This window comes from Sphaeramia orbicularis, chromosome 7, assembly GCF_902148855.1.
Source record: "Sphaeramia orbicularis chromosome 7, fSphaOr1.1, whole genome shotgun sequence".
Classification (NCBI taxonomy): Eukaryota; Metazoa; Chordata; class Actinopteri; order Kurtiformes; family Apogonidae; genus Sphaeramia; species Sphaeramia orbicularis.
The window spans coordinates 29,483,548-29,507,764 of record NC_043963.1 but is presented as its reverse complement, the minus strand read 5'-3'; the positions used below and the strand labels follow the sequence as shown (position 1 = coordinate 29,507,764).

The 24,217-nt window shown below is 40.7% G+C and overlaps 1 protein-coding gene across 11 annotated transcripts in view; it reads right to left on the bottom strand.

The window, feature by feature from the left end:
* The window catches only part of LOC115422168 (serine/threonine-protein kinase WNK2), a 41,128-nt gene that overhangs the window by 15,739 nt on the left and 1,172 nt on the right, over nt 1-24,217 (bottom strand). For 7 of the 11 annotated variants that reach the window (XM_030138280.1, XM_030138271.1, XM_030138275.1 and 4 more), the window contains exons 2-13: nt 23,292-24,127; nt 9,341-9,513; nt 9,010-9,230; nt 8,762-8,919; nt 7,209-7,297; nt 6,568-6,787; nt 4,468-4,744; nt 4,264-4,379; nt 2,642-3,538; nt 838-2,013; nt 677-715; nt 86-265 (exon numbers count right to left, since the gene is read on the bottom strand). In XM_030138280.1, the coding sequence (XP_029994140.1) occupies nt 86-265; nt 677-715; nt 838-2,013; nt 2,642-3,538; nt 4,264-4,379; nt 4,468-4,744; nt 6,568-6,787; nt 7,209-7,297; nt 8,762-8,919; nt 9,010-9,230; nt 9,341-9,513; nt 23,292-23,942 (4,197 nt within the window). In that variant the 5' untranslated portion in view covers nt 23,943-24,127. The remainder of the gene's footprint in view (nt 1-85; nt 266-676; nt 716-837; nt 2,014-2,641; nt 3,539-4,263; nt 4,380-4,467; nt 4,745-6,567; nt 6,788-7,208; nt 7,298-8,761; nt 8,920-9,009; nt 9,231-9,340; nt 9,514-23,291; nt 24,128-24,217) is intronic. The other 4 variants (XM_030138282.1, XM_030138274.1, XM_030138272.1 and 1 more) reach the window with 3 other exon arrangements.

Below are 24,217 nucleotides of genomic sequence, written 5' to 3'. Positions count from 1 at the left end.
ACAAAACTGTGTGTAAATATCGTAGCAGACTAGAAAAAAAATACAGCCAAGAAGTACAAAAGCAGTGAAAGCAGACTGAGGATACCTGGGACTGGTGTGTTGTTTGTAAAGAAGATGAAATCTGCAGAGGTTGGAGCTGTTGGTGGACAGAAGCCTGAGAAGGTAGAGGCTGGGATGGTGCACTGGAAGCTGCCTGTTTGACATTCAGCCCATAGCTCTGTCCGTCTTGTCCTAGTTGTGAAATGTGTTGACCAGCAGCAATATTCTACAGATAGAAAAATGGCACACAGCAAGGAAAAGAGGAAGAGGAAGTTAACCAGTGGCAAGGATTCCAGTTACATCTCTGAAAATCTGCATTTCCTGCTATTGACCAAGATCAGAATAGCTCACATTATACATCCTGTCTCTACGCCTGGTCATCTTGTGATGTTGCACAGAACAAGCCTGGGATGGTTTCATTATCGCTCTATCCATGTAAACTCTGTTTATTCTATCTTTTAACTAACATGTTTTGAATTCAGCAGCACTAAATCAAAACCAAACAAACCAAAGTATCTATACAATGAAGCTGGAAGCGCAGTTGAGAATAGCTTTACAATTATATATTAAAGTACATCATAGTCTGATCCTCCCAAGTCCCACTGTAACAAATTGTGTGGAGGCAAAGTCATTCTACCTGATTCAGGAAAGCAGCGAAGCAAAGATTGGGTTGAAACTGATGAAAAATGAAAACAGGGAAGGGTCAGAGAAGGGAATACAAACAGAATCCAAGACTGGGGCACTGTGTGCGCAACCTAACTAAATGTACTGTGCGAATTATTGACACTACACACTCACCTGTTGTGATATGTGTGCAGCCTGGCTATGCTGGGAAGCAGCTGAAATGCCTTGGGGAGTCACTAACTGGCTGGCTCCTCCATAAGTCTGTGAAGCAGCATTAGACTGTGCAGGCAGGTACTGGCTCTGAGCTGGAGCAGTCTGCTGCTGCAGCCCACTGAGGGAGGAATGTGCATAGGTCTGAGATGCAGCATCAGGTAGGCCTGCAGCAGGGTAACTCTGATGTGGAGCTGCAACATTTATAGCCGAGGATGCTGTTGGATGGGGCTGGGGAGCAGGAGTCTGAACTGCAGTCTGGGATAAATCCTGGCTCTGCTGTGGAACTGGAGGCTGCAGAGATGTCTGACTGTGCTGTTGCAGAGCTGGTGTGAGTTCTTGTTGCCGTGTAGAAGACTGCAGGCTTTGCAGGACAGGCTGTTGTGTCTTTTGTTGGTGTATAGTTGATGCAGTTTCTTGGCTATGCTGGAGATTAGGCGGAATAGATATTAAGCCTTGCCCAGCTTGTTGCTGTTGTTGAATACTGGACTGAGCATTTTGTGGTGGAGACTGTTGGTGCTCTTGCTGAATAGGTATCTGTTGGCTGTTAAGTGCTGGTGTGCATGAGCTCTGGCCAGGCTGCTGACTCTGCAGTTGGACTGTGGCTTGGACGTGCTGCAGTGAGCTGGGAGCCTGTGCCGGATGACACTGAGCTGAGGCTGCCAATGTTGGTGCTGCAGATGCAACAGGATAGCTTTGTGCTGGCTGCTGTACTGTCAGACTAGCTGCTGCACTCAGTTGCTGAGCAGGATTAGGATATCCTGATGAAGACTGAACCTGTTGTGTTGGAGCCATGTAAGTCTGACACGTTTGCTGGATCGGTACAGGAAATGAAGAGCTTTGTCCTGCTCCCTGTTGCTGTTGTTGACCTGGCGCTTGGTAGCTTTGCACATGTTGGGGTACTGCTGGGCACTGTTGCACATTAGGAGGGGTGTAGCTAGCAGCATTATTTGTTTGCTGGATGTTGACTGAACAAATATTGTTAGGAGCTGGTGCTGCAGCACTTGAATGGCCACCATAAGGAACAGCAGAGTAACTCTGTCCAGGCTGGATGTACTGCAGAGGTGTGTGCACTGCTGTGTTGGATGAAGAAGGCAGGCCCTGGACAGATGGCTGATTCTGGTGACCTGCAGAACTAGCCTAAGAACATAAGAAATAAACAAATGTGACTAGGAATAATTTGAGTCATGGTTAAAATGCTACAAATGTAAACTGTGTTAGAATTACATAAAATCATCCAGGATAAGTATAAAGACAGGATAAGGCATAAAAACATTTTCATAAAACATCTGATTTTACAGTAAGCAGACGGTGACAGGTATATGCTAAAAAGGAGGCAAGTGAGAAACGGAACAAATTGAGGGAGATAAGACAGCTGCCACTTCTGTAATCAGCCACCATCTACTCAGGATATAAGCCAAGCTACGGAGAAAGACAGTTGTGATATTGGGCTGGTAAGCAGGAAGTGAAGATGTTAAGGCCTGGGTCAGTTCTAGAAGGATTGGTTAAGGTTAATCAGCAGGAAGAATGTGATCTGTTAGAGACTGTGCCACCGTCTTACAACAGGAGCGAGCTTGTGATTTTTAGGAAGATGGTCAGCTCTGGAGGCCTATGTAGGCAGCAAGACTTAGACAGCAAAGAGAAGTTCAGGCCATCTCCATGCAGATTAATGCTGAACTTCCTACTAATTGGGAGAAATTAGGTAAGCAGGCGAAGACCCCATTTAGTCAACTAAAGGGACTTGTCAGCTATTGATCTAGTGACCTACCACTCCGACAGCCCTGGTAACTTGCTGCTCTTGAGCACCGCATCTATTCATGCAGTCCTGGAGGGTTTCTTGGTCCCCAACTGAACTGCCACTCAGAAGATGCCTCTTCAGGCTCCCGTCTCCATCACTTCGGCCTGGCCTATGAGCAACTGAGGGGTGCACCAGCGAGGTCTGGGTGGGTGTAATGTGACACGGGGCTCCTTTGCGGCTAATTATATTGTACAGTGACTTCTGCAGTAATGAGAAATCTGAACAGGGGTTCACCCCATATCCAGGGGAGGATGTTATACCACCTGTAGACAAGGTGTGTCTCAGGTCACATGGACAAAGATGTGTTGGCAAAACAGAGGTGTGGCGGTTACTGACTTCACGTGTCTTCAGATGAATCAAAGCAAGGCAGGCTTGGCACATGTGTCCTCTTTGCATGGCAAATAAATGGTTGTGATGAGAGGCAAGATTTATAAGACTGCTTAAGTCAGAGTGTCTGCGTCCACTTGGTGCACGTCCTACCAAATTTTCCTTAGTAGAGTCGATGCAGGTGTCACTGAGGCGACGGAATTCAGAAGGTGAAGAAAAAGGGGTGACCTGTAACACTGGGAGTGAACTCTGGGAAAGGAACCCATCCTTAGTCTCTGAGCAAACCTCTGTGGGGCTGAGCTCAGACTGGCACTCTGATACTCTGGGGGTAGGACTGATTGATCTCTGAGACTTAATGAGGGCATGGAGTTGAGCAATGTGGTTTGCCCTATGAGTGTCAATAACAGGGGCACTTCCTCTCCGGGCTGCTGCTCCCAAATGAGTCCTGAGCTCTGGGTTCAGCGTTGGCTTCCACACTTCACCTTTCTCACACGAGTGAGGACGAGCTGTTGTCAGAAGAGGTCCCTGGCACTGATCAAGCTGATACCCAAAAGGCAAAAAATAATAAACAAAAATAAAGAACATAAAACTGTAAGGTGAGATGATGGTTGTAAAAAAGATAGTTTGCAAGAACACACAGTGCTTATATCGATACTGTAAGGGCTACTGCAATGTGGTGATGATGAAGATTCATGTTCACATGTCAAAGACGTATATGGGTGTGTTTACATAGATTTGAGTGTTCTGGCAATGATCACACATACAAAAGCATTCTGTTTGTTCATCTATACATCCAATCCCAATTTTAGAGTAACTGATAAGTGCTTATCCTCGTGAAAAAAAAAAAAACAGATCATGCTAGGTAGAACAGACCAAAAGAGAAACTGCTGTCAGCTGCTTCTACAGGCATAAATTCAGCCAAATGACATAACAGAAACACAAAAATGTAAATATACTCAGCAGTTGTTGGTATTGTAATTAAAAAAAGAGTAATCAGGTCCCAGGACACTTGTAATTTTGATTATATATAGGGATATGAACACCCAGATACCCGATTTATGATCAGACCTGGAATAACCAGGACACTGATGCACATGTGAACACAATCAGGACGTGTTGAATGTTTAAGTGACATTTTATTTGTACAGACAAATACCTTTTGTCTGGTGCACCAGACACAGGAACACTGACTGCTTGTGAAAAGTATACATTTTAATAAATCTGAATGTTCATATTCGGTTTGGGTGTGTGCCCCCAATACAGACCTGCTGTGTTGCCATAGTGATAGGCTCCAACAGGGACTGGTAGAGGACACTCTGTTGGCTGCTATGTGAATCTGAGTACACAGTAGAGCCTGTGCCACTGTCAAGTGTGCCGTCGGCTGCAGAGACACATGCACAAATCATGAGCTTAAAAAAACCAAAAGAATAAAGATGTGTGTTATTTGGTGAGGGGACAGAATATCTTACATGTCACTGATGTAGCACTGGTTGGTAGGTTCCGCAGCCTGTGCTGGTCTGCCTCTGGGTCTTCTGAATCAGGCAAAAGGGGCTGTCCTACATGTGCAACCCCAGCAGAGATGCCCTGAGATGGGGTCATCTGAACCCTGTGGCCTCCTTCACTCTGATCCAGTGGAACTGCAGCAGACACAGTTCTCTCTCTCCTCCATTTGATCAGTGCCACACGATCCCTGATCGACTTTCCCACAGTCTTAGCATCACTCTCGTGGAAGAAGCCAGACTCCACCTGACAAAGAAAGGGGAAGAGCATGACTTCTAGGATATTTTTAGCAATAAGCATGTGAGAGAAGGGAGGGTGCAAGATTGAGAGAGAGAGAGAGAAAGCGAGCGAGAAAGAGAAAGACCAACAAAAGGAAGGAAAAGGAATCTATTTTAAGGGGATCAGACCAGTGGGGAACTATTCCCTTGTCAGCAGCTGAGCTCACTGTTCAACAGGGCAGTCTGGACTCCCAACATCTGCAAATTAAGATGGAGACACAATGCACAAAGCCAATCCATCTTATATATAATCCCCAAAATAGTCCAGATCTCAAAACCCAAATACAAAAAATAAAGTCTATTTAAACTGACAGATCCAGATCTATTAATAATGAAATAAACCATGATTGTCAATTGCTTGCCTGCAAAGAAATCACTCAGGTGCATAAGGAGCACATTTAACATATGGTCTATTAAAATGCAACCACTGCTGAAATGAGGCCAAAACAGCCAAAGACAAATGAAGCAAACAGAGCAAATGATAAAGTTCAGAAACATGTAGAGAGCAGAAAGAGGAATGGAAGAAAATGAATAAAATAGCCAAAAATCGGAGGACAGAAAAGCAGGTTATCAAAATGCAGCTAACTGTATCACTTGGTTGGGTGAATAAAAGTTCTCTTTAATTGTGTGGGAATAATGAATTCTGGGAAACACTGTACAATTTTCTGTACTGTACAATGAGAAATTTCAATGAGAACCAGACAATGTATGTTGCTCATTCATAATTAAGAATGTTAAATAATAAAGGCTGAAAATACCTAGATTTACAATGACAAATTAAAAGTACAGAGTCATACACATATACTCCTCCTGGCAAGGACTTAACAGCTGGGAATCTAGAACCAGCTCTGAACTAGAAATGGCTAGAATCAAAACTTTATGTCTCCAAGCTAATCAGTTATCTTTTATCAATGTCAACTTGTTTTTAATCAATGTTGCACATTGCAAAACAATAAAAATCAACCTCAACTTGCACCAAGAAGAAATCAAGAGGTGGAGCATGTCCAAAGAGTGGCTTAGTTCCACAAAGAACAGATAACAGTACTACCTGTAATATTTGTAAAATTATCATTCAACAGTAAAAAAACAGCTATGTTGACACTGACAACATGTTTAGGGCAAAAAAAAAACTTACGGATAAGGAAAACCGAACCACCAGAATCAATAATGGCCCTGCTTATCAAAAACAACAAAATATTATTAATTCCCATCCCTAGCAGAGTATAAGGATGGGAAATGTCAGAGGGGGGTACAAAGTCAGCCTCAAGTGGTTCAATAGGTAAGTAGACGTGTGGTTATTTTCATTCTAATTTAATGTGGGTTGTGTTTTTCTATACAACAGAAAGCTAGAACAGTGATATTAAGCCTTCAGGGCTTTATTATATTGTAGCTCCCACATGGAGGGAAAAAAAAAAAAAAAAAACTCGGGTTCTGTGCTGTGGATGCCTTATCTGATCATCATGTGCACTCAAGAAAACCATGTAAACAAAAAACAGCAAAAGGAAAACAACAATCACTTAAGGGTACATTCTCCAATGCCAATGAGATGCAAATGGTGCCAGAGGTTAAAACACACTGCAAATGAGAGCCAATTATACATATACAACATGCAAACATTTAAACTTGGAAATGATGAGATAGGTTTCGAAATATGTTGACTATGTCTCATTGTATGGTGGGCTCAATGTGCAAAAATAATTAAATTAGGTTAAGATTTATATAGATGCAGTAAATCTCAATACCATGAATAAAATGTATTAATAAGTCTTTTCTGACTAATTATTCACTCACCATCTCTTGTGCCACAACTTCAGGGACCTCCTTTTCCAAGTCAAAAGTAAACTCGATGGCTCCACTCTCCTTGTATTTCCCTTTTAACTTCTTGTGGTCTTCTACCCACAGTTTCAGGGCTATTGAAACCTTTTTCCCATCATCCTCCTCAGCTAGCTCCACCCTAACGCCTGTGTCCTCAGCAAAGAAGGCATGGTTCAACAGGTCTTTGATGGTGTAGCTGATAAACCAAACAGAGAAGAGCAATACAAGTGTGTTGTGTTACACATCTTTTCTTGTTTTGTTTTTTTGCATGTAAAATCATGAAAAGTATAAAACTACACAGCAGAGTGTAACCTGTATGTTGCCTAAAGGACAAAGCCACTCTGTTAGCATTCATGCTTCAACAAAAACTGCTTCGACCATAAAAAAGCCACAGAGACCTTATTAAGGGTTATTTTCTCCCCTGTACACAACCTCATTATATAACTGAACTGAAAGACACCCTGCAGATATAGAGGAAAGCTGCAATGCTGCTGAGAGCCCAACTGTCAGCACCAGAGCAATGAAGCAGGGGAGGCGAGACAGGGCATGAAGGATGACAGGGCACCTTGCAGACCTTACTGGTTGGACACTGGACAATATCAAGCTCAGTCACTCACCGCTCCTCTTTCTTTTGGCAGATACACTCCCCAATAATCTCCTTGATTTCAGGATCCATGACCTTGTTGTAGCTGGCCGGTTTTACTCCCTGAGGAAAAAGGAAACATAAACAATGACGAGGACATGCCAGGAGAGGCCATCTTGATTAGAACACATTGATTCTGAAAATAAAAGGAAAGAGGCATTGGTGGTGATTTTTTTTTTTTACGTAACACTCAAAGTGACACCCTGAATTTTATCTTTTGAGTGGCACTGTCACCCACTGAGGGCTTGCTGACTTTGACAGAGAATGGCAGCTTTTGCCACTCTGACTGCAATGAATTCTGCTGCTGATTTTTTTTGTGGGGCAAAACCATAAAACGCATGCAAAAAAGATACTTAGAAAATTCTATCAATATCTTCTGTATGCTTAGTATAACTGATACAGAACAGTAAAGACAAATGCATCAAACTATAGATAATAGGGCACTCATATCCTTACATCCTTGGTCATGGCCATCAGGTGTTTTATTGTCTTGTTTCTAAACTACAAATAGAACACAGTTGTTTGCATTGGTTACATGGGTTACACAAGAAGTTATGTGAGAAGTTTCCAGGGATAATTCCATTCTTATTCTTGCTGTGTAAATTTTGTTTAGAGTTTCATAACAGTTGCACTTTTGGTAAGACTCCATGTTTTTAGCCAACTAAATAAAAAGTTTTATAGCAGTGACATTTTGCTCATTTATTTTCTGTGCTCAGCATTATCACTGGTGTAAAAAAAAAAAAAAAAAAAAAATTGGCGATTTCTGCATCCATATGATAATGTGCATACATTCTCTAGATGCTGTAAGAAAAGAAGAAGCAGTATAAACCTAAGAGGGTTTCCTTTGATCAATCTCCTATTAATATCCTGCAGTAGTCCCTGCAGGATAGTCTAATATACATACAGTAACAGTGAAGACAAGGATATCTACAGACAGCTGCACTGATGCTCTCTGACCATTAATGTGGATATAGAGAGCATTGCTTCTTAAACAGCAGGTTAAAGAGTCGTCTCTCAAATTCCAACCCTGCCAAGTCCCAAGAAGTGGAAAATCAATATTCCTCAAAGCTGGAGGTATAGCATGATCTCCTAATCTACAGTTTGCAGAATGCTTTGCTAGAAGAGAGACATTGAATTGGAGTGGAACACAGCCTTTAGGCTTTATCTAAAAAAACAAAGGAGATTTGGACCCCCTCTGCAACTCCATATGGCTCATTAAATTCTTCAACCAAGAAATGCTAGGCTATGGAAAGCAAGAAACTACATTTCCTCCAAGCATCTACTGTTTATTTCAGCAAAAAAGCAAACCATCATCAATCATTTTGAGGCTTTGCACTTCAGAAATCTTGTCATGTAGAACTTACTTGTTTTACTAGGAGAAATAGTAAACATGGTAATAATAAGCCTACAGATGTTACAATCCTTTATCAAGGACACTAAACTTGCCTAATTAACATAATTTGTAAAATCATTAATACAATCATTAATTACATGTTTTTCCATGTTTGTAAAATAATCAATACTCACGCTAGTAACTTTGCGGTAAATCTGAGCAGCATTTTGACACTCGGAGTAGGGGTATTCTGAGGTGGCCATCTCCAGCATACACATCCCAAAGGCATAGACATCAACTGCCTCATCATAGTGCTCCTCATACATCTCTGGAGCCATGAACTCTGGGGTGCCTGAAGAGAGAAAGGCAACATTTTCTATTGTTCTATTACCTAGGGCAAATAAAAAAATATATATGTCAGGTTGATGTTCAAGTTTCCTACCAATGACACTTTTGGCAAAGGAAGCTGCCTTCAGTGTCGCCAGTCCTAAATCACCAATCTTGACTGAGCCAGTAGGTCCGGTGATAAAGATGTTATCGCATTTGAGGTCCCTATGTATGATGGGAGGGGTCCTAGTATGGAGAAAATGTAGGCCTTTCAGGATCTGTCGACACCAGCTCCTCAGCACCTTGGGCTTCATCACCTTGAAACGCTTGAGATAGCTTTGGAAGAAGAAATGTGGATAAATTAGCAACTGCATTTTAAAATATGAAGCTATTTAGTTATTTGTCAGAGTAATTGTCTTTCCCATATGTGGATTTTCTGTACTCACGTTTTTAGTGTTCCTGATGTCATGAGTTCTGTCACTAAAACAATACATTTCTTTCCTTTGAGGGATGACTCCCAAAAGTCATAGAAACGTACAATGTTGGGATGCTGAAGACCCTTCAACATCTCTGCCTCCTCCTTAAAGCGCTGTCTCTCCACTTTTGACAGCTTACGATCCTATAGGAAAGAAGCAAAGGAAAAATAAAGGGTGAATATGAAGCCACAATTAGATATACTCATAATACCATATTGGCTTCTTTTGAGCTACCAGATGGCAGAGCCTTCACCTTGGAGGCTTTTCTGTGCATTTTTGAATCCATTAAGCCTGACCACATAGGGAAGGCAGAGTAAGGAAGACATCAATGTTCATCGCTGAGTTGTACAGACATCTAATTGGACCATATGTGGTACCAAAGCTCTGAGAGTTAACAGCATGTTTGAGTATGTACTTGCTTTCTCAAGCAATAACAACATTAAGGTCTTTAAAAAAATGGCTGTGTTAAAGAGACATAAAAGGGTGATAAACCACAGTGGGTCAGGGGAAAACACCAACATGGTCACACCCACCACACATTGCAGCTACATGCCATCGATCTCCTTCTCTATCTACTTCACTTGCATGCTCACTCTCATCCACTACCTTTTGCTCTTCTTCCCCCTCCCCCATATCTGCAATCTCTGCACCCCTTACACCTACCACTCCCTTTTTCATCACCACACATCCCTCGTCTACACAGAACCATATCTCTGTTAATCCACCCCACTTGATTCCTTCCTCATCCAACTTTCTATGAAGGCTGACCCCACTCTATAAAGAGCTTGGCTCCCACCAGCATCGGAGCTTTCTTTTCACTGCAATTTCTTTAACCACAGCAGCTAAGGCTTACGTAACAAACACACGTACACTCAGTCAGCACAGAGCATAGTCATGAAGCACTGCCCCACCCATTACAGAGACGACACTGACGGAATGTAACGAACACATCCTTGCGAGATATAATCTATTCAATTATTCAAAAGTAAACTCTGCTCGAGACAAAAGTAATTTAATACCTAAAATACACCTAAAGATGCCCTGTGATGCAATGTGCTGAGGAATGGAGTGATATGGTGATGAAGCATGAAATGTGTGTGCGAATGTTGCACGTCAGGTTGTGTGTGCAAGTGTGTGGGGGGGGTGGGGATTTTCACTGCACTCCTCTAACGTCCATGAATAATTCAGTTCTGCAGAGAACCCTTTCTACTGAGGCGAGCTGAGCAATAGAAGGCTGGGGCCGCCCAAGTTTGGCTGGGTTATCCCTAAATGCTCCTTGCTGCACAAGAGGAGCACGTGGACTAAGTTTTACCTCAGACACAAGTTGAATAAAATAAATGAGTTTGACATCTTTGCCCTTTCATCTGACAGACATCACTTATTTGTTGCTTCAGGCTTTCATCTTTCATGAATCCAGCTGCTTTCCTCAATAACCCCTCCACAAATGCTCCCCAAATCCCAATCACACTCCCGACACACCTCCATTTGCTCTCCCATTTCTGTTTTGCTCACAGCAGACACTGGCACTTCTGCATAATTCAGAAGCCACATGTAGGCTCAGAGGTGTTGTGCACAGCATGGCGAAAGACACAGACATACATATGCACGCTGAGACACCCAAACTGTCACTCCAAAAAACACCCATCCACACACACACAGATACACACACGTCAATCACAATATGTGATAAAGCACATTACACAAGCATAGATGAATGAGACTTGTTGCTCAACACTTCATATTTAGTGCGAGGGATGTGAGCTTTTAACAAGTATGACTCATTATTACATCTCAAATCCTAGCACTGCCTCAAATAGATCATCTAGTGTTGCTGTGCGTATATGTTCTCAGAATGCCATCAAGACTGTGCTGTGCATTTGATTGGAAACCTGCTCAGATGGCCATGGGAGTGTGGAGCCGCCCAGCCAAGGTTAAACACACACATAACCAAGACAACAGGCAGCAGGGACAGAAAAATAGATTGTGACATTACCAGGAAGCAATCTATAAACCTGTGCTCCACTCTGCTGCCACCCACTACCTCTGTGACTGTATTAGTCCCACAGTCCAGAGAGCTCATACAGTAACATACTTAACAAAACAGTAGGCCTCTGCGCTCTAAGGGACCAGGTGATATATTAAAACATTGGTCATGGGAACTTAGCAGGCTAATGTAACATGAAATTGCAAAACTATGTGTTCAAATCAAGTTAGTGGTCTGATGTCACATGATTGTATCTGTACTGTCTATTTATAAAGAAAGGTACTCTATAGATGAGGGATGACTATCAGTTCAGTTCAGGATTTTGACCAAAATATGGACAGATAAACAACCCACTGCTCCTATAGAACAACAGGAAGCCTCCAGTATTATCCTCAACTTTATATCCTTAAGTTAACTCATTGTACAATGAATTGTAAAGCCATCAAGCTTTTCTTGTCTGAAAATGGGAGACCAAAAATCTGTCAAAAGAAAAAGAAAATGCATTATTCCATTATTAGTATTAGAATTAAGGATGCAGCAGCTGAAATCATACCAAAGAGTGCCAGAATCTCTTCTCAATTCAAATGAAAAGATGAAATAAAAATATTAATATATGGTAGTTGACCTGATGTGATTCCCTGTTACGTAAAAAAGTGAAGCCACTTTTCTGAGCTTCTGTGTCAGGACATGGAGTACAACAAAAACTTTAATGACAACAAAATCCCAACTTTCTCAATAGCAAGTAACCACTAAATTATAAACATCTGATATGTAAAAACATCTTGAGATGATTCATAATGCAAAAAAAAAAGACAAAAAGGACATGCTGAAGGACTAGTACACTGAATTGTTACAGAAAATCAAAGGGGGACTAATTAATTATTTCCAAAGCTGCAGGTTCCTAAGAAATATGACATGGCCCATTTTCAGAGAAACTAATCTTGGAGGTTAGCCCGTGTTACGAGAACTGTTAATCAAGCTTGATTACTAGCAAATCAAACTCATGCAGAGAGTAGACAAAACACTCAAAATGCCAAACAATCCATCAGAGACTTAGCACCCTTCAGGTAGAACCTCTTCAATGGATAAAATTCTCAAAATACAGAGATACTATACATAGCAAGAGCTTTGTAAGCATGTCAAAACATCTACAATTAAATTAGAAGGCCAGTCTCGAGGAGGAGGTAAAAACAACCCTAAACACTGCACACACAGAAGGTACAGACTCAGTGTACAGGCACTTGGTGTTTTGAGAGGGAAAGCAAAAAACAGTTTCACTGACAACAGAATGACACAGCCGATGTTTTCTGCAGTAATTGCACTTTTTGCTTGATAAAAAAAGTAGTGACGTGCCAGAGGGATTAAGGGGCCTATAGCAGAATGAGTGCCTACTATTGATTAGCCACTAATAGAAACCGACAGCTTCCAGTGAGGTTAGAAGCTGTGGAGCTGTTGAAGATGGCCACCCCATTGGAGCATCAATCTAAGAGACACATCCCAACCAGGCTGACACTCATGAACAGGAGATATTTTTTAGGGATGGCTAACAAAACCAAGTATGAAACGGGCCATATATTCATAGCTCAGATGTTATCGTTTTTACTAACAGTACAGGAGACAGAAAAATTGATTTCCTATATATTACAGTAAAATAAGTTGTTTAGCAAATTTTTCTCACTAACTCCATTTATAGGATATTTGTCTGAGATGCATTTTTGCAATGTTCAATCCGAATGAGAGACCTGGTATCAGGTCTCTGAGGGGCAGGGTCAGCTTTGTTGCACATGGAGAAATAAATGGAAGAGTCATCACCTCATCTAATGACACACATGCAATAAATCTTGAAAACATGTGCTATGCGTCACAAAATCTATTTTAAGCCAAGTACAAGCAGAAAAATGCACAGTTTAATGTGTTAATCTTAGCTAATCTGCCTACCCTGTTTATGTTATCCACAGGTAACCGTATGTACTGGTGCAGCCTGGAACTTCAATATGGGTCTGTTCATAAACTTCATTTCAAATCATCAGAACATCATCAGATGTGTCATTCATAGATGCAGAGAAGGAAGATGTATAGATGTGGAGGCTGCAGAAGTGACAAACTACTGTCCAACAGAAAATTATTTATATTTGTTTCATTACCACTATCGTAACAGTATTACACTATGATAGTGATTAGTTCAAAATAATGCTGTAGCACTTTGCTACTGAATAATATTATTTATAAATTAATGGTATAGGCCTATACCAGGGGCAGCAGGCCTTCGGGAGTACCAGGAGTGTTTTGGTGGGCTACTGGGTCAGTGGGCTGGTGCAGACAGTGAGAGGGAAAAAAAAAACAAACTGCTGTTGCCAATACCTAGACGGCCCACAACAGGGTGAGTATTGGCGCAGTTGGGCCGGCGGCCGGCCTTTAATATGGTTTCCAGTGTTTTATAGGCTAGTTTCACAAGTGACAGGCCAGATAATTTTGGTCCACGTGGGTGTGTCACAGCCCTTTCCCCCTTTCACTTAGCATTTGGGCTGTTTCAGCCAATCGCAGCCAAGAGTCATGGTCTCATCTTCTCAATCCATCAGTCGGGCACGTGACTGACAGATAAAAACAAAACAAACAAAAAGGAGGTGCGGAAAAAATCAGAGAGAAAAAGAGACAAGCAATGTTGGCAGATGCTGCCAAATGCCAAAAAATAACTGAAATGTTCTGCCGCATGTGCAGTGGCATGTTCAGAATTATGTGTATTATTATTATTACTATTATTATTATTATTATTATGTGTATCGTTATTGTTATGTGTATTATTCATTATTGTGTGACTTATTCATCTTGTAAATAGTAACATTAAAATTATTTATCATTTGTTATAATCAGACCTTGGGTGCAAGGATGTGTCATTATCCCATCAAAGGGTTTTCCAGAGACATAATTATGCATTTTGGTAAAATATTATTGCTTTTTGGGAACTTGATGTTCTGCTCACATCTGTTAGAATTACACAAGCGAAAAGCCTAGGGTTTGTGTGTCAAACATGCACCGTAGTTATTTTGTTGTGGTCTGATTTGTGTTAAATAAACTTAAATAATATCAATGTTTAATGGGACATGACATCTTTTTCGGCTGACCACTACCACCCCATTCACGCCCCCTGGAGACTGGACTGGTCAGGTACAAATTCTCAGGCCACTTTTTTGCCCCAGTCCGTCCCTGGCCTATGGTACAAATGAGAAGATAAAGAAAATAATTCAGTTCACAATTTGAACAGTAACCCTAACCCCAGTCTGAAAAAAGAATGGAAAAGAATACTGTTTACACACCAGACAAATAAACGGTGTCATTTGTGGTAGTATTGACAAATTCTTAATGATACCCATCCTTAAAGTTCTCTCTAAAACAGTTTAAGATGAACCCTAGACTGTGTGTTACCAAAGTTCTAATAGAACTCACACAAACATAGCATCATGCACAAATTTGCCTTTTAAGTATAAAAGAACTGAGAGATTACATTTGTCAACATGTACTTTTCCACATCTCATACCTGAAATTAGATACTGGAAAATAAGTGTGTGACTAATCTAATGACAGCCTTTAACATGAAAGATACAGACACACATTTCTGCAGAATTTGGAACAGGTAAGCACAGTAAGCACTTTGTACTGCACCAATTTACCATAAAATGTTGATCACAGTAGCGATACTGGAAAAACTTTATCATGCTGCTCTTCTATCCCATCTTAAATAAGAAAAGTTGGTACTAACTATATATGACATAACATTTCAACCACACAATTTCCATAGAGAAAAACAAGAAAGACTGAGGGTTGAGTCGTAAACTAACACCAACACCATAGAGTCTATCATGTGGAAATTCTCATTCTTGCAGTCCCCACAAGTCACTTAATGGAACTAACAAAGGTTTCAATCTAATATTCAAACCTTTCAAATCTGTAAGTTTGTAAAACCCAGGAAAGGAGCTTTATTAGCAGTGAAAGTGATTTCAGCTAAAGTCCTTATTATGGCAGCTAATGATATAATGTTTTTAAAAAAATCTATGTCGGCTTGGGCTTTTTCATAGACAGCTTTGTGCTCCAACAACGTTCCCTTTCCTCAAATGACTTGCACTTATCCAGAGCTGATTAGCCACATTTGGGGACAAAAAAACCCAACAACAATGTGACAAGGATTTCACTGTAAAACAACTTGTCAACTTCCTCTTCTACGAAACCTCGACACCGGCTTAACCCAGAGTTCATGAACTGTGTCACAACACTTGGCTAAGGAGATTTACTTAAGTAAATATTCAGGATGTCCATGGTGTTGAAAACAGATTTGAATGAACCATTATATGGAGGTAAATAAATGATGCTCAACATATACACAGCCACTATGAAACAGAGCAACAAGGCAATAGTACAGCTTTACTGCAATGAATAGCTTAAGTTCAATCACAGTAATAATGTGATGCTTTATTGATCCATGCAGAGTAGCTTTTTACCATCTGTGCTCCGGCAGAGGTCAAAACACCATGTTGTGCACTTAGTGAGTGAGGATGCTTCAAACCATGTAACACGAGCCTAACTTTTCAGATTGAAGGAAGTATGTTAAAGTACAGTATTTGGCCACACTACATTCTTTGCAGATGCAACAAAACCCAGTGCAATAAGCACAATGACACAGCAGTCCTCTCTGGGATGAACTGTGCCCCAACAGTCAGGAGGCCTGCAGGAGAGTTTGCCCATCAGCTATACTGGTCACTCCATTATCCTTATTTCAGTGTTGCAGCACTCCCTTACAGCAGGTTGACATGCAAGCTCTGAAAAACTGGCACACTAGGCTGGCAAGTAGAGGTGAGTAAAATATTTTAAATTAGGGAGAGCTGGTGAGACTGCTGAAAGGCTAAGAAAAATGGCTAAAAAAAAAAAAAAAAAAAAAAAAAAAAAAAAAAAAGAGCATACTGAACATCCTCTCTTTATCATGGAGGAGCCTGAGAGACAGGAGGATTCTCCAGCAGAACATGCCAAGAGCCAAAAAAACCCCAAACTGCTGAGGTACTGCGTTAGCACAACAACAATGCTGTTAAAATAGCCTATGACCAAGTGACTGCTATTCTGTTGGTATGTACTGGGACTAAGGTGTGAAATACAAGGAGGAAGAGATAAGAGGAAGCTATAAAGAGGATGCTATGTCCAGACAGATAGATATGCATAAAAAAGTATTATGTCACAGCTCCACTCATGACTAATGTGACCTGTAGACTGTGATGAAAAACTCATGTTTGTTGCACGGCTGTCCAACTGTGTGACTGAGTTGGCCAACAAGGATTACAGTACACAAAACTCCTATAAACCTCTTTCAGGCCACAGACTGAATGTGTCCACTGACAAAAAAAAGCTGTTCTTTGACACAGAAAGAAAAAAAAAATCTCATTACACACTGCTTCTTCCAAAGGCCAGTGGTGATTATGCAATGGCCCTATTGTTTTTGCAGTAACATTAATAGTTCTGCTTAAATAGAAAACCACCTGAAAAAGCAGTCAAAGGCCCATATCACATCCTCTCAGACTCTGCTGTCTCCTTGATGATTCCTTTTGCTGGAAGAATCAGTTGATTTATCAAAAATAATGGCTTGTATCATGTACTTTCTTCTAATAACTAAAAGTTTACAGTTTTATAGCCAAAAGTGAAATAGGTCGCTATTTTCCATTTCAAAATGATGAGGCTCCACAGCGAATGAGCAACAAAATTAACCTGCGTATTCAGTAGTACCTGAGGTACAACAGCTGGTGGTGACATCCTTGACACACTGGCACATAGACATTAATCATCCACACTTAATCGTAACACACAAATACTTGGAACCATTGTAACAAACAGCAAGGAGCTAATACATTTAGCTATGAATAGCTGTGGTGCTATGATACCCAGGGTGGCAAATTTGGCCATCTGCTCTGAACCTGAGACAAATATTCACAAATGCGTGCATTGCCCCAGTAAATGACGAAAACCTAATGACGCCAGCTTAGACTGGTGCAAGCCAGAAAGTGTGTACAGACTGGGCAGTCTCACACATGTAACCCTTTTCCCATATCACTGATGATGAGGGTTGGAGCTGAGACAAAGTAGAGTCGAGTGGAGATGAACTGAACACCCTCGCCAACAGCCTCCCCTGACCATTTTAGCAGCCCCTGCAGTGTGGGGGCAAAGCGCCAGAGAGACAGCCTTGATTCAGCATAATATCCTGCCCCAGACTAAACATGACCACACAGGCAAAACACAAAAAGGATTTTCCTGCATGGAGTCATCTTCTGAACTGCTTTATCAAGAGGGTCGCAAGGGTGCTGGAGCCTATCCCAGCTACCTATGGGCAAAGGCGGGGTACACCCTGGATATATCGCCAGTTCATCACATCTTGCATTGAGAATACTAAAAAAAATAGGAATCGAGCAATATAATTTTTTAGGACTGATCAGAAAATCAGTATTTGGATGAAATATATGTTTGAACTTAAAATTTTAATCTTGGTGTAAACTTTTAGATTAGAATTATCTCTTATGAATGATAAATACTCGTGAATGTATTCATTTTATTTTTGCTCACTTCATTGTTGATGGCCTATTACTTAAAATATGTAACTATCAGATCAGAGTTGAGCAGGGCACACCTTGAGACCACAGAGCAGGAATAGATGGCATCTGGGCCAAAAGAGCAACGTAAATTTATTCATCAGATAAAAATATATACATATCTTGAAATATCCAATTTTATCTCTGAATATTACTAGTTTGTAAAGCAATAGGACTGCACAATTAAGTGAAATGCAATATCAACCCACATACCACACTATCACAGTAAATGGTGAAAGAGCTTTAAAAACAACCAAAAAAACACAGCCTTTGCTATAACTGTTTGGATCTCAGGATAGTGAGCAGAGAAAGTTAGAAAGGTACAGTGAAAGCAAGTAAAGTGAACTTCTTTTTGTAAGATATTACTAGTTTCCATTTCTGTGTTTGACTTATTATAGAATTACAAACTTGAAAATTATTAATCTATGTAATTTCCCACCATAATCGTAATATAACTTTCACCAAATCCTGCAACACTAGTGACAATTTCTTATCCAAGTCACCTTTGTTACATGTCATTCCCTTCTATCACAGCTCAAAAATCATTATTATTATTTGTTTATTTGAAAATGAAGCTGTTTTTAAACTGCAACAATCATGGCAAAGTCGTGTTATCCAAAAATAAAAGGATATATTTGGTAGGATGCTGGCTTGCCACTTCCACAGCTCACTTGTTAGTTTGTTGTTGGGAACAAGATGTGGTACTTAATGGGGTAATTCGTCATATGTGACAGAAGGAAAATGTAGGCCGACTGCAGCAAAAGGAATAAAGATAAAACAGGTGGTGTTTCAGGTGGTGCTTCTTAATTCCGACAGTATATTCAATGCAAAACTTGAACATTTGATTTAATGCATTTTAGAAAAATGGTAAAAAAACAAAACAAAAAAAAACACAAGCATGGCCTACTAGCAGAGTGGGAGATAGAAAATATTTTTTCACTAACTAAAGCAGAAAACTACAAATGTACTCAATCTCAGTTTTGATGCCACATTCATCTAAAAACCAGTATATATTAATACATATACATACACCTACATACCCACACACACCTCATCATCTTAAAATTAAGTATTACCCAAAACTGAATAAATAATAAATGACTGAGAATGAGGAATCAAAATAAGCATGTAGTTTATTGTACAAATTTGAGTTGCACATTTCATAGTGGGCTTTTTTACATGCGTGATGTAAATGGCTTTAGGATGTACGGGTCAACGTGAGTGTGCATTTAAAATACCACAGCACCTAAGAAGGAGGCCTTAACAGAATACAGAAGTGCTCCTTCATACACATAACCTTCTTAAATTCCTCAGGGATTACTGGTTCTAATGAGCTGTTGTGACACTTTATATTACTGGGGGAGAGAAGACGTAGTTTAAAGGTTATTTAGCCAATTCTTTATCAGTTCTAGATTGGAGTGCATGAATGTACGCATATGAAAAAATGCTGGTGACCAAATAAAATTGAATACAGGCGTAAGCAATTTCATGATGCTGCTGCTGTCAAGTGTCACATACGACACCTGTTTCTTTATGCCAGTGCCTGTATTTGCCATATGGTGCATATACAAACAGCATGTACACTGAGATCCTCATCAACGTCACAGAAGTCTTTTATAAGCATTATTAACACCACAAATCTGATATTGGCCTCTTGTAGTAATGTAAAATGAGTGTTATTTAGATCACTTGTTCATGTTAAAGCCCTTTCTTCCACACATTTTAACTTATACAAAGACAGAGATTTTCTTCTTTTTTTGCAAACCACAATCTGAACAGCAGAGACTGGAGCTGGTTTAACAGTTACTCTAAGGTCTTCCCCTTCTATAGCCACCTGAGGGTGGGAGAGGCAGAGACAGTAAACACAATATCTATACTGACAAGGAATCTTGAGATGGTATTTTTGCTAAATGCATAAGTCACACATGCGGATTCCACAAACATGACCTTCTCCAACAAACCTGTTGGAAATTTACCACAGGACACATTGCTACAGCTCAGACAGGCTTGTCTTTCTTCCCTCAGCGTCTTCAGTTGGCTGAGTGACATGGTAGCTAAGGCATGCCTGAAGACAGAGGTACTAATAAGATTCTGTAAGATATCACCAGTTGATCTGGCTGGCCTTGCTTCCCTGTTCTTCTTAATGCCAAATTAACCGTAACCAAGTTTGTTTTCAATTGAACAATCAAGACAAGGTTGTTGCTGTTATTTCTATACACATTTACTTCACTCAGATCTAATCCAATATCATCCTATGACATGTCTTAATCTAATCTACCAGTACTGCAAAACCTGGTTTTAAAACCAAGACAATGATCTAGTCACTCAGTGTGTCAGTTGTTGCGTTTCCATGGCTCAGGAATGCCCAAACTACCAGAGACGGGCAGCTTTATATCACTGTCATGGTGTCACTTCCAGTTTTGCATTCACAAGCTGAAAACCAGATTTTATCCATCAAACAACAAGCTCACTGCCAAACACCACAGAAATCTGCACAAGGTCAGAAGTGAACTGTGTGCACTGCAGATAAAAATCTCCACAGAGAAACAATTGGCAGAAACAGGAAGTTTCCAGGGTTAAAAAATAAATTTCACTAAGTAACAAAAGAAAGACAGAAACACAACAGAAGTACTTCTTGAAAAGGAAAAACTAACAAGAGGCATGTTTCTTATAGATTAACATCCTTGCCTGAGCCAGGGCCATCTGTGTAATGCCAACAGCCTGGCACAGAGAGATGGGGGAGATGGGCTTGAGAGAACGAGGGTGGGGTGAGACACAGAGAGACAGGGGGAGGAAAGGAGACAGAGAATAAACACAGGGCCAGATTAAAATTTTGAGGCAAGAAAACCATGTGACTATTGGCTGAAGGAAAAAACAGTGGAAAATCACAGAGTCCTATCTCTTTCACTCAATCTTCCCCAGAAAGCTCCCCCGTCTTTCCACAAGTTTTCAGTAAGCAAAGCAAAGCTGGAATCATCCACATGCAACACTGAAGAGTAAACACGCATAGCAGAGGGATAAAACCAACACTAGTTTGACTGCAGTCTTAAGACAAGATGGTACTTGCACTACTACTATCCCTATTATCTGTCAACTTACAGACTAAATACAAACTATTACAAAAGTAAAATCAAATTTCTCGCAGCTTTATAAACACATGCACATCATGTCATCGCATTAAATTATATTTCAACTTTTCTTACCTAAATCAATTTGACACTTCTAATAACACATTATAACAGATAATTAATAAACATACAAGTGGTTCTGGTCATCTGAAGAAAGGCCTCTCAGATCTTATTGAGTGAAGCATGCAAAGTCTCAGTCGATGTTTCTAATGCACTCAATGAAGTCCTTAAGCTAAAAGTGTTGTGAAGATAAGCAGTCAGCCACCATGCTATTTTCTTTATCCAAACGGTTTCATGCAACACTATGTTTACAGAAACACTAATATTCTACTGTTATTCAAAATAGAGAAATATACTGAATTTGATACTGGTCATGTAATAGTATATTTATGTTAATAGTCAGGCCTTATTAGGTCTTATTCTGACTGTAGCACTTTCTGAGTAAAATATATGGCATCATGCAAATATTATGCAGGATTTGGGAGCATTCTTTAGAAATCTATGTGGTGTATTGAAAATGTGTACTGTAGTTTGCAAGATATGGCCTCTTGCCTGTTTACAGTCAGCTCTGAGCATAGTACACAAAGCCACAAGCCAGTAGCTTGTAAGGCTTGGATGGAGATGCATGCCTAAAAGAAAATATCACATTTTTGATCAAAAAGACTTTGAAATGCATAACAGCTTGCATTGTTGACCTTTTAAAGAAGGTGAATAAAGTAATGAAAAGAGGAAGCTGTGTTCACCACTGGCTAAAAAATAAAAAGTAAATCATTTAAAATTAGGCTGTATTTAAACGGCTTAGAAGAATATTATCTTTTTTTGCATCAAGGCAAATATTTGCATATTTTGTGCATGCCATTTCAGGTCACACAAATAAAAATATACAGGAACAACCAGATAAGAATGTAGTCAGGAAAGGGCTGGAAGTATCATGATTATTATCCATCACTGACTGACTGATGACTGTCCACTAGAGGGAGTTTTAAAATGAGTCACTAGGGAAAAATAAAATACAGTAAATTGCTTCCTGCTCTACATCCTATCAGCTGCAGAATCCAGCTGTTAAGTTGAGGGAGATGTTGGATTGCTCACAGCTACTGTCTATGTGCATGACATCATATGAATTAAGTCATGGGTCTCTCACTGCAACTGTATTTTTACTCACTGCCAGACAAAGGCGTGTTATCTCCAAAGATCATAAGAGTAAGATGTGTCACCGGCTTGTGCTGTTATAGTCATTCCAAGCAGGTTTGTTTTCAGTGTATGAAGGAGTCTACTTGTGCATTCTTGAGTCTTTTCGGGTCACTGACACAGCATGTTTTCAATACCTTAGGCAAAGTATTCACTGAGGCCACAGGGCCGCCACACTGTTCCCAGCAGGTTACAGCACACTTCAGCTGCTTCCTGTCTGCCTACCTCCTGTTGCACAGAGGGAGGGAAGCAAGGAGTAGCACAGATCATAACATACAGATACTGCTGAGAATGTACAGTATGAGCAGCTCTTGCAATGTCCACTGCAATGGCTCTACTTAAGTGTGACAATGTTATGAGGTGGGCAAATTGTAGGGAAACGACTGAATATAGATTGCTGAAAGAAACTCCAACACTGTAATTCCACAGAAGAAACAACTTCTATCACAGATTTCCAGTTTTTGAGGGAGTTCAGTCATGCCTACTGTAGTCCCCTTAAGCCTCCTGGGAGAGAGAGGGAGAGGGCAAGAGAGAAATAATCCCTTCTGCAGTCTCCAATGGATGGAAATAATTAGTTAATACCTTCACACAGTCTAAGCTGGTGATTTTCTTGTGTCTGAGTATCGCTAGACAAGACAATCTCTCTTGTGCGTTGGCAGAACTGCTGATCACTATACTTCAGTGCCTGTGTGTTCAGTATGTCCACGCCTGTCAATCATTTCCATGCGTAAACCATTTAGTAATTTAGAGTACGCCTATTTGCAACCTTAAGTAGACCCCCTCGTGAGACTCCACCTGATTGACAGCTCCCTGTAGACATCACCATTATACTATCATGATGTGTGAACCTTCACCGTCAAAGAGAAGAACACACAGAGAGAATCTTGTCATAGCTAGGCATCCCCCAACCCAGGAGAGTTTCTCATAAAAAGGAGAAGAACAAAGATGGTTAATGTTTGGAAAATAAATATATTTAGAGATCAGCTTTCGTACTTTACCTGCAATTCACACCAGGCAACTTCCACCCAAGTTTCGGTATCCAGGCCTTTGTAGACAGTCTTAAATGACCCTCTTCCTAGCTCAATGTCAAATTTGAGGAACCTTCCCCCTGGAGATGTGGAAACTGCCTTCATCTCTGCCTCCTCCTCATTCTCCTCGCTGGCTGCTTTGATAGCACTTTTACCACTGCACGTAACATTCAACGCATCTCCACCTTTCTCCTTCTCCTCATCAGCACTGACACTTTCTGTTGCACTGTCTTTTTGCCCACCTTGACTTTCAGTACTAGAACCCTCCTGTATCCCACAACTAGTCCCTCGTGTCCTGTCAACTATTGTCCGCAGGTTTATGTTGAGGACCTTACTCCTGTTATCACACTCAGGAGCCTCAAAGGCCTGCTCGTCCGCATCCGAGAACCACAGACTTCTCCTGATGAATCTCTGATGCACATTCTTCTGATAACTGGATGATGAAGGGTACGCACTGGGGTCGCTCCCACCTCTCACTACTGCAGAGGAGTCCTCGAGATTGACATTCCCATCACCCATGGCCTCATACATATTTATGGCCAGTTCGCGTTGGGAGTTGGGCACAGAGGGGTATTTGGGTGTGGGGTGGGCTTCTGATTTAGAATCACCCTCCACATCCATGGTGATTTAAAAGTCCAGTCACTTTGGTTTCCAGGTCATGTGTGCCATGGCTTGACTTCCCAACATGGAAATGAAGAGGTGAATACCTGCAGCGCCCACTCGGTGACGCAGTTTGCCAGCAAAGGCCCCTAACAACACTGGATGGATGACACAGACACAGAGATTTCATCCGATGAAACCATGAGCTGCAAAAGAATTCATAAAATTCATAGTTAGTCAAAGTAAATCCAACAATTCACTATGTGCTCAGCTAAACTATGGTTATCTACTTAATA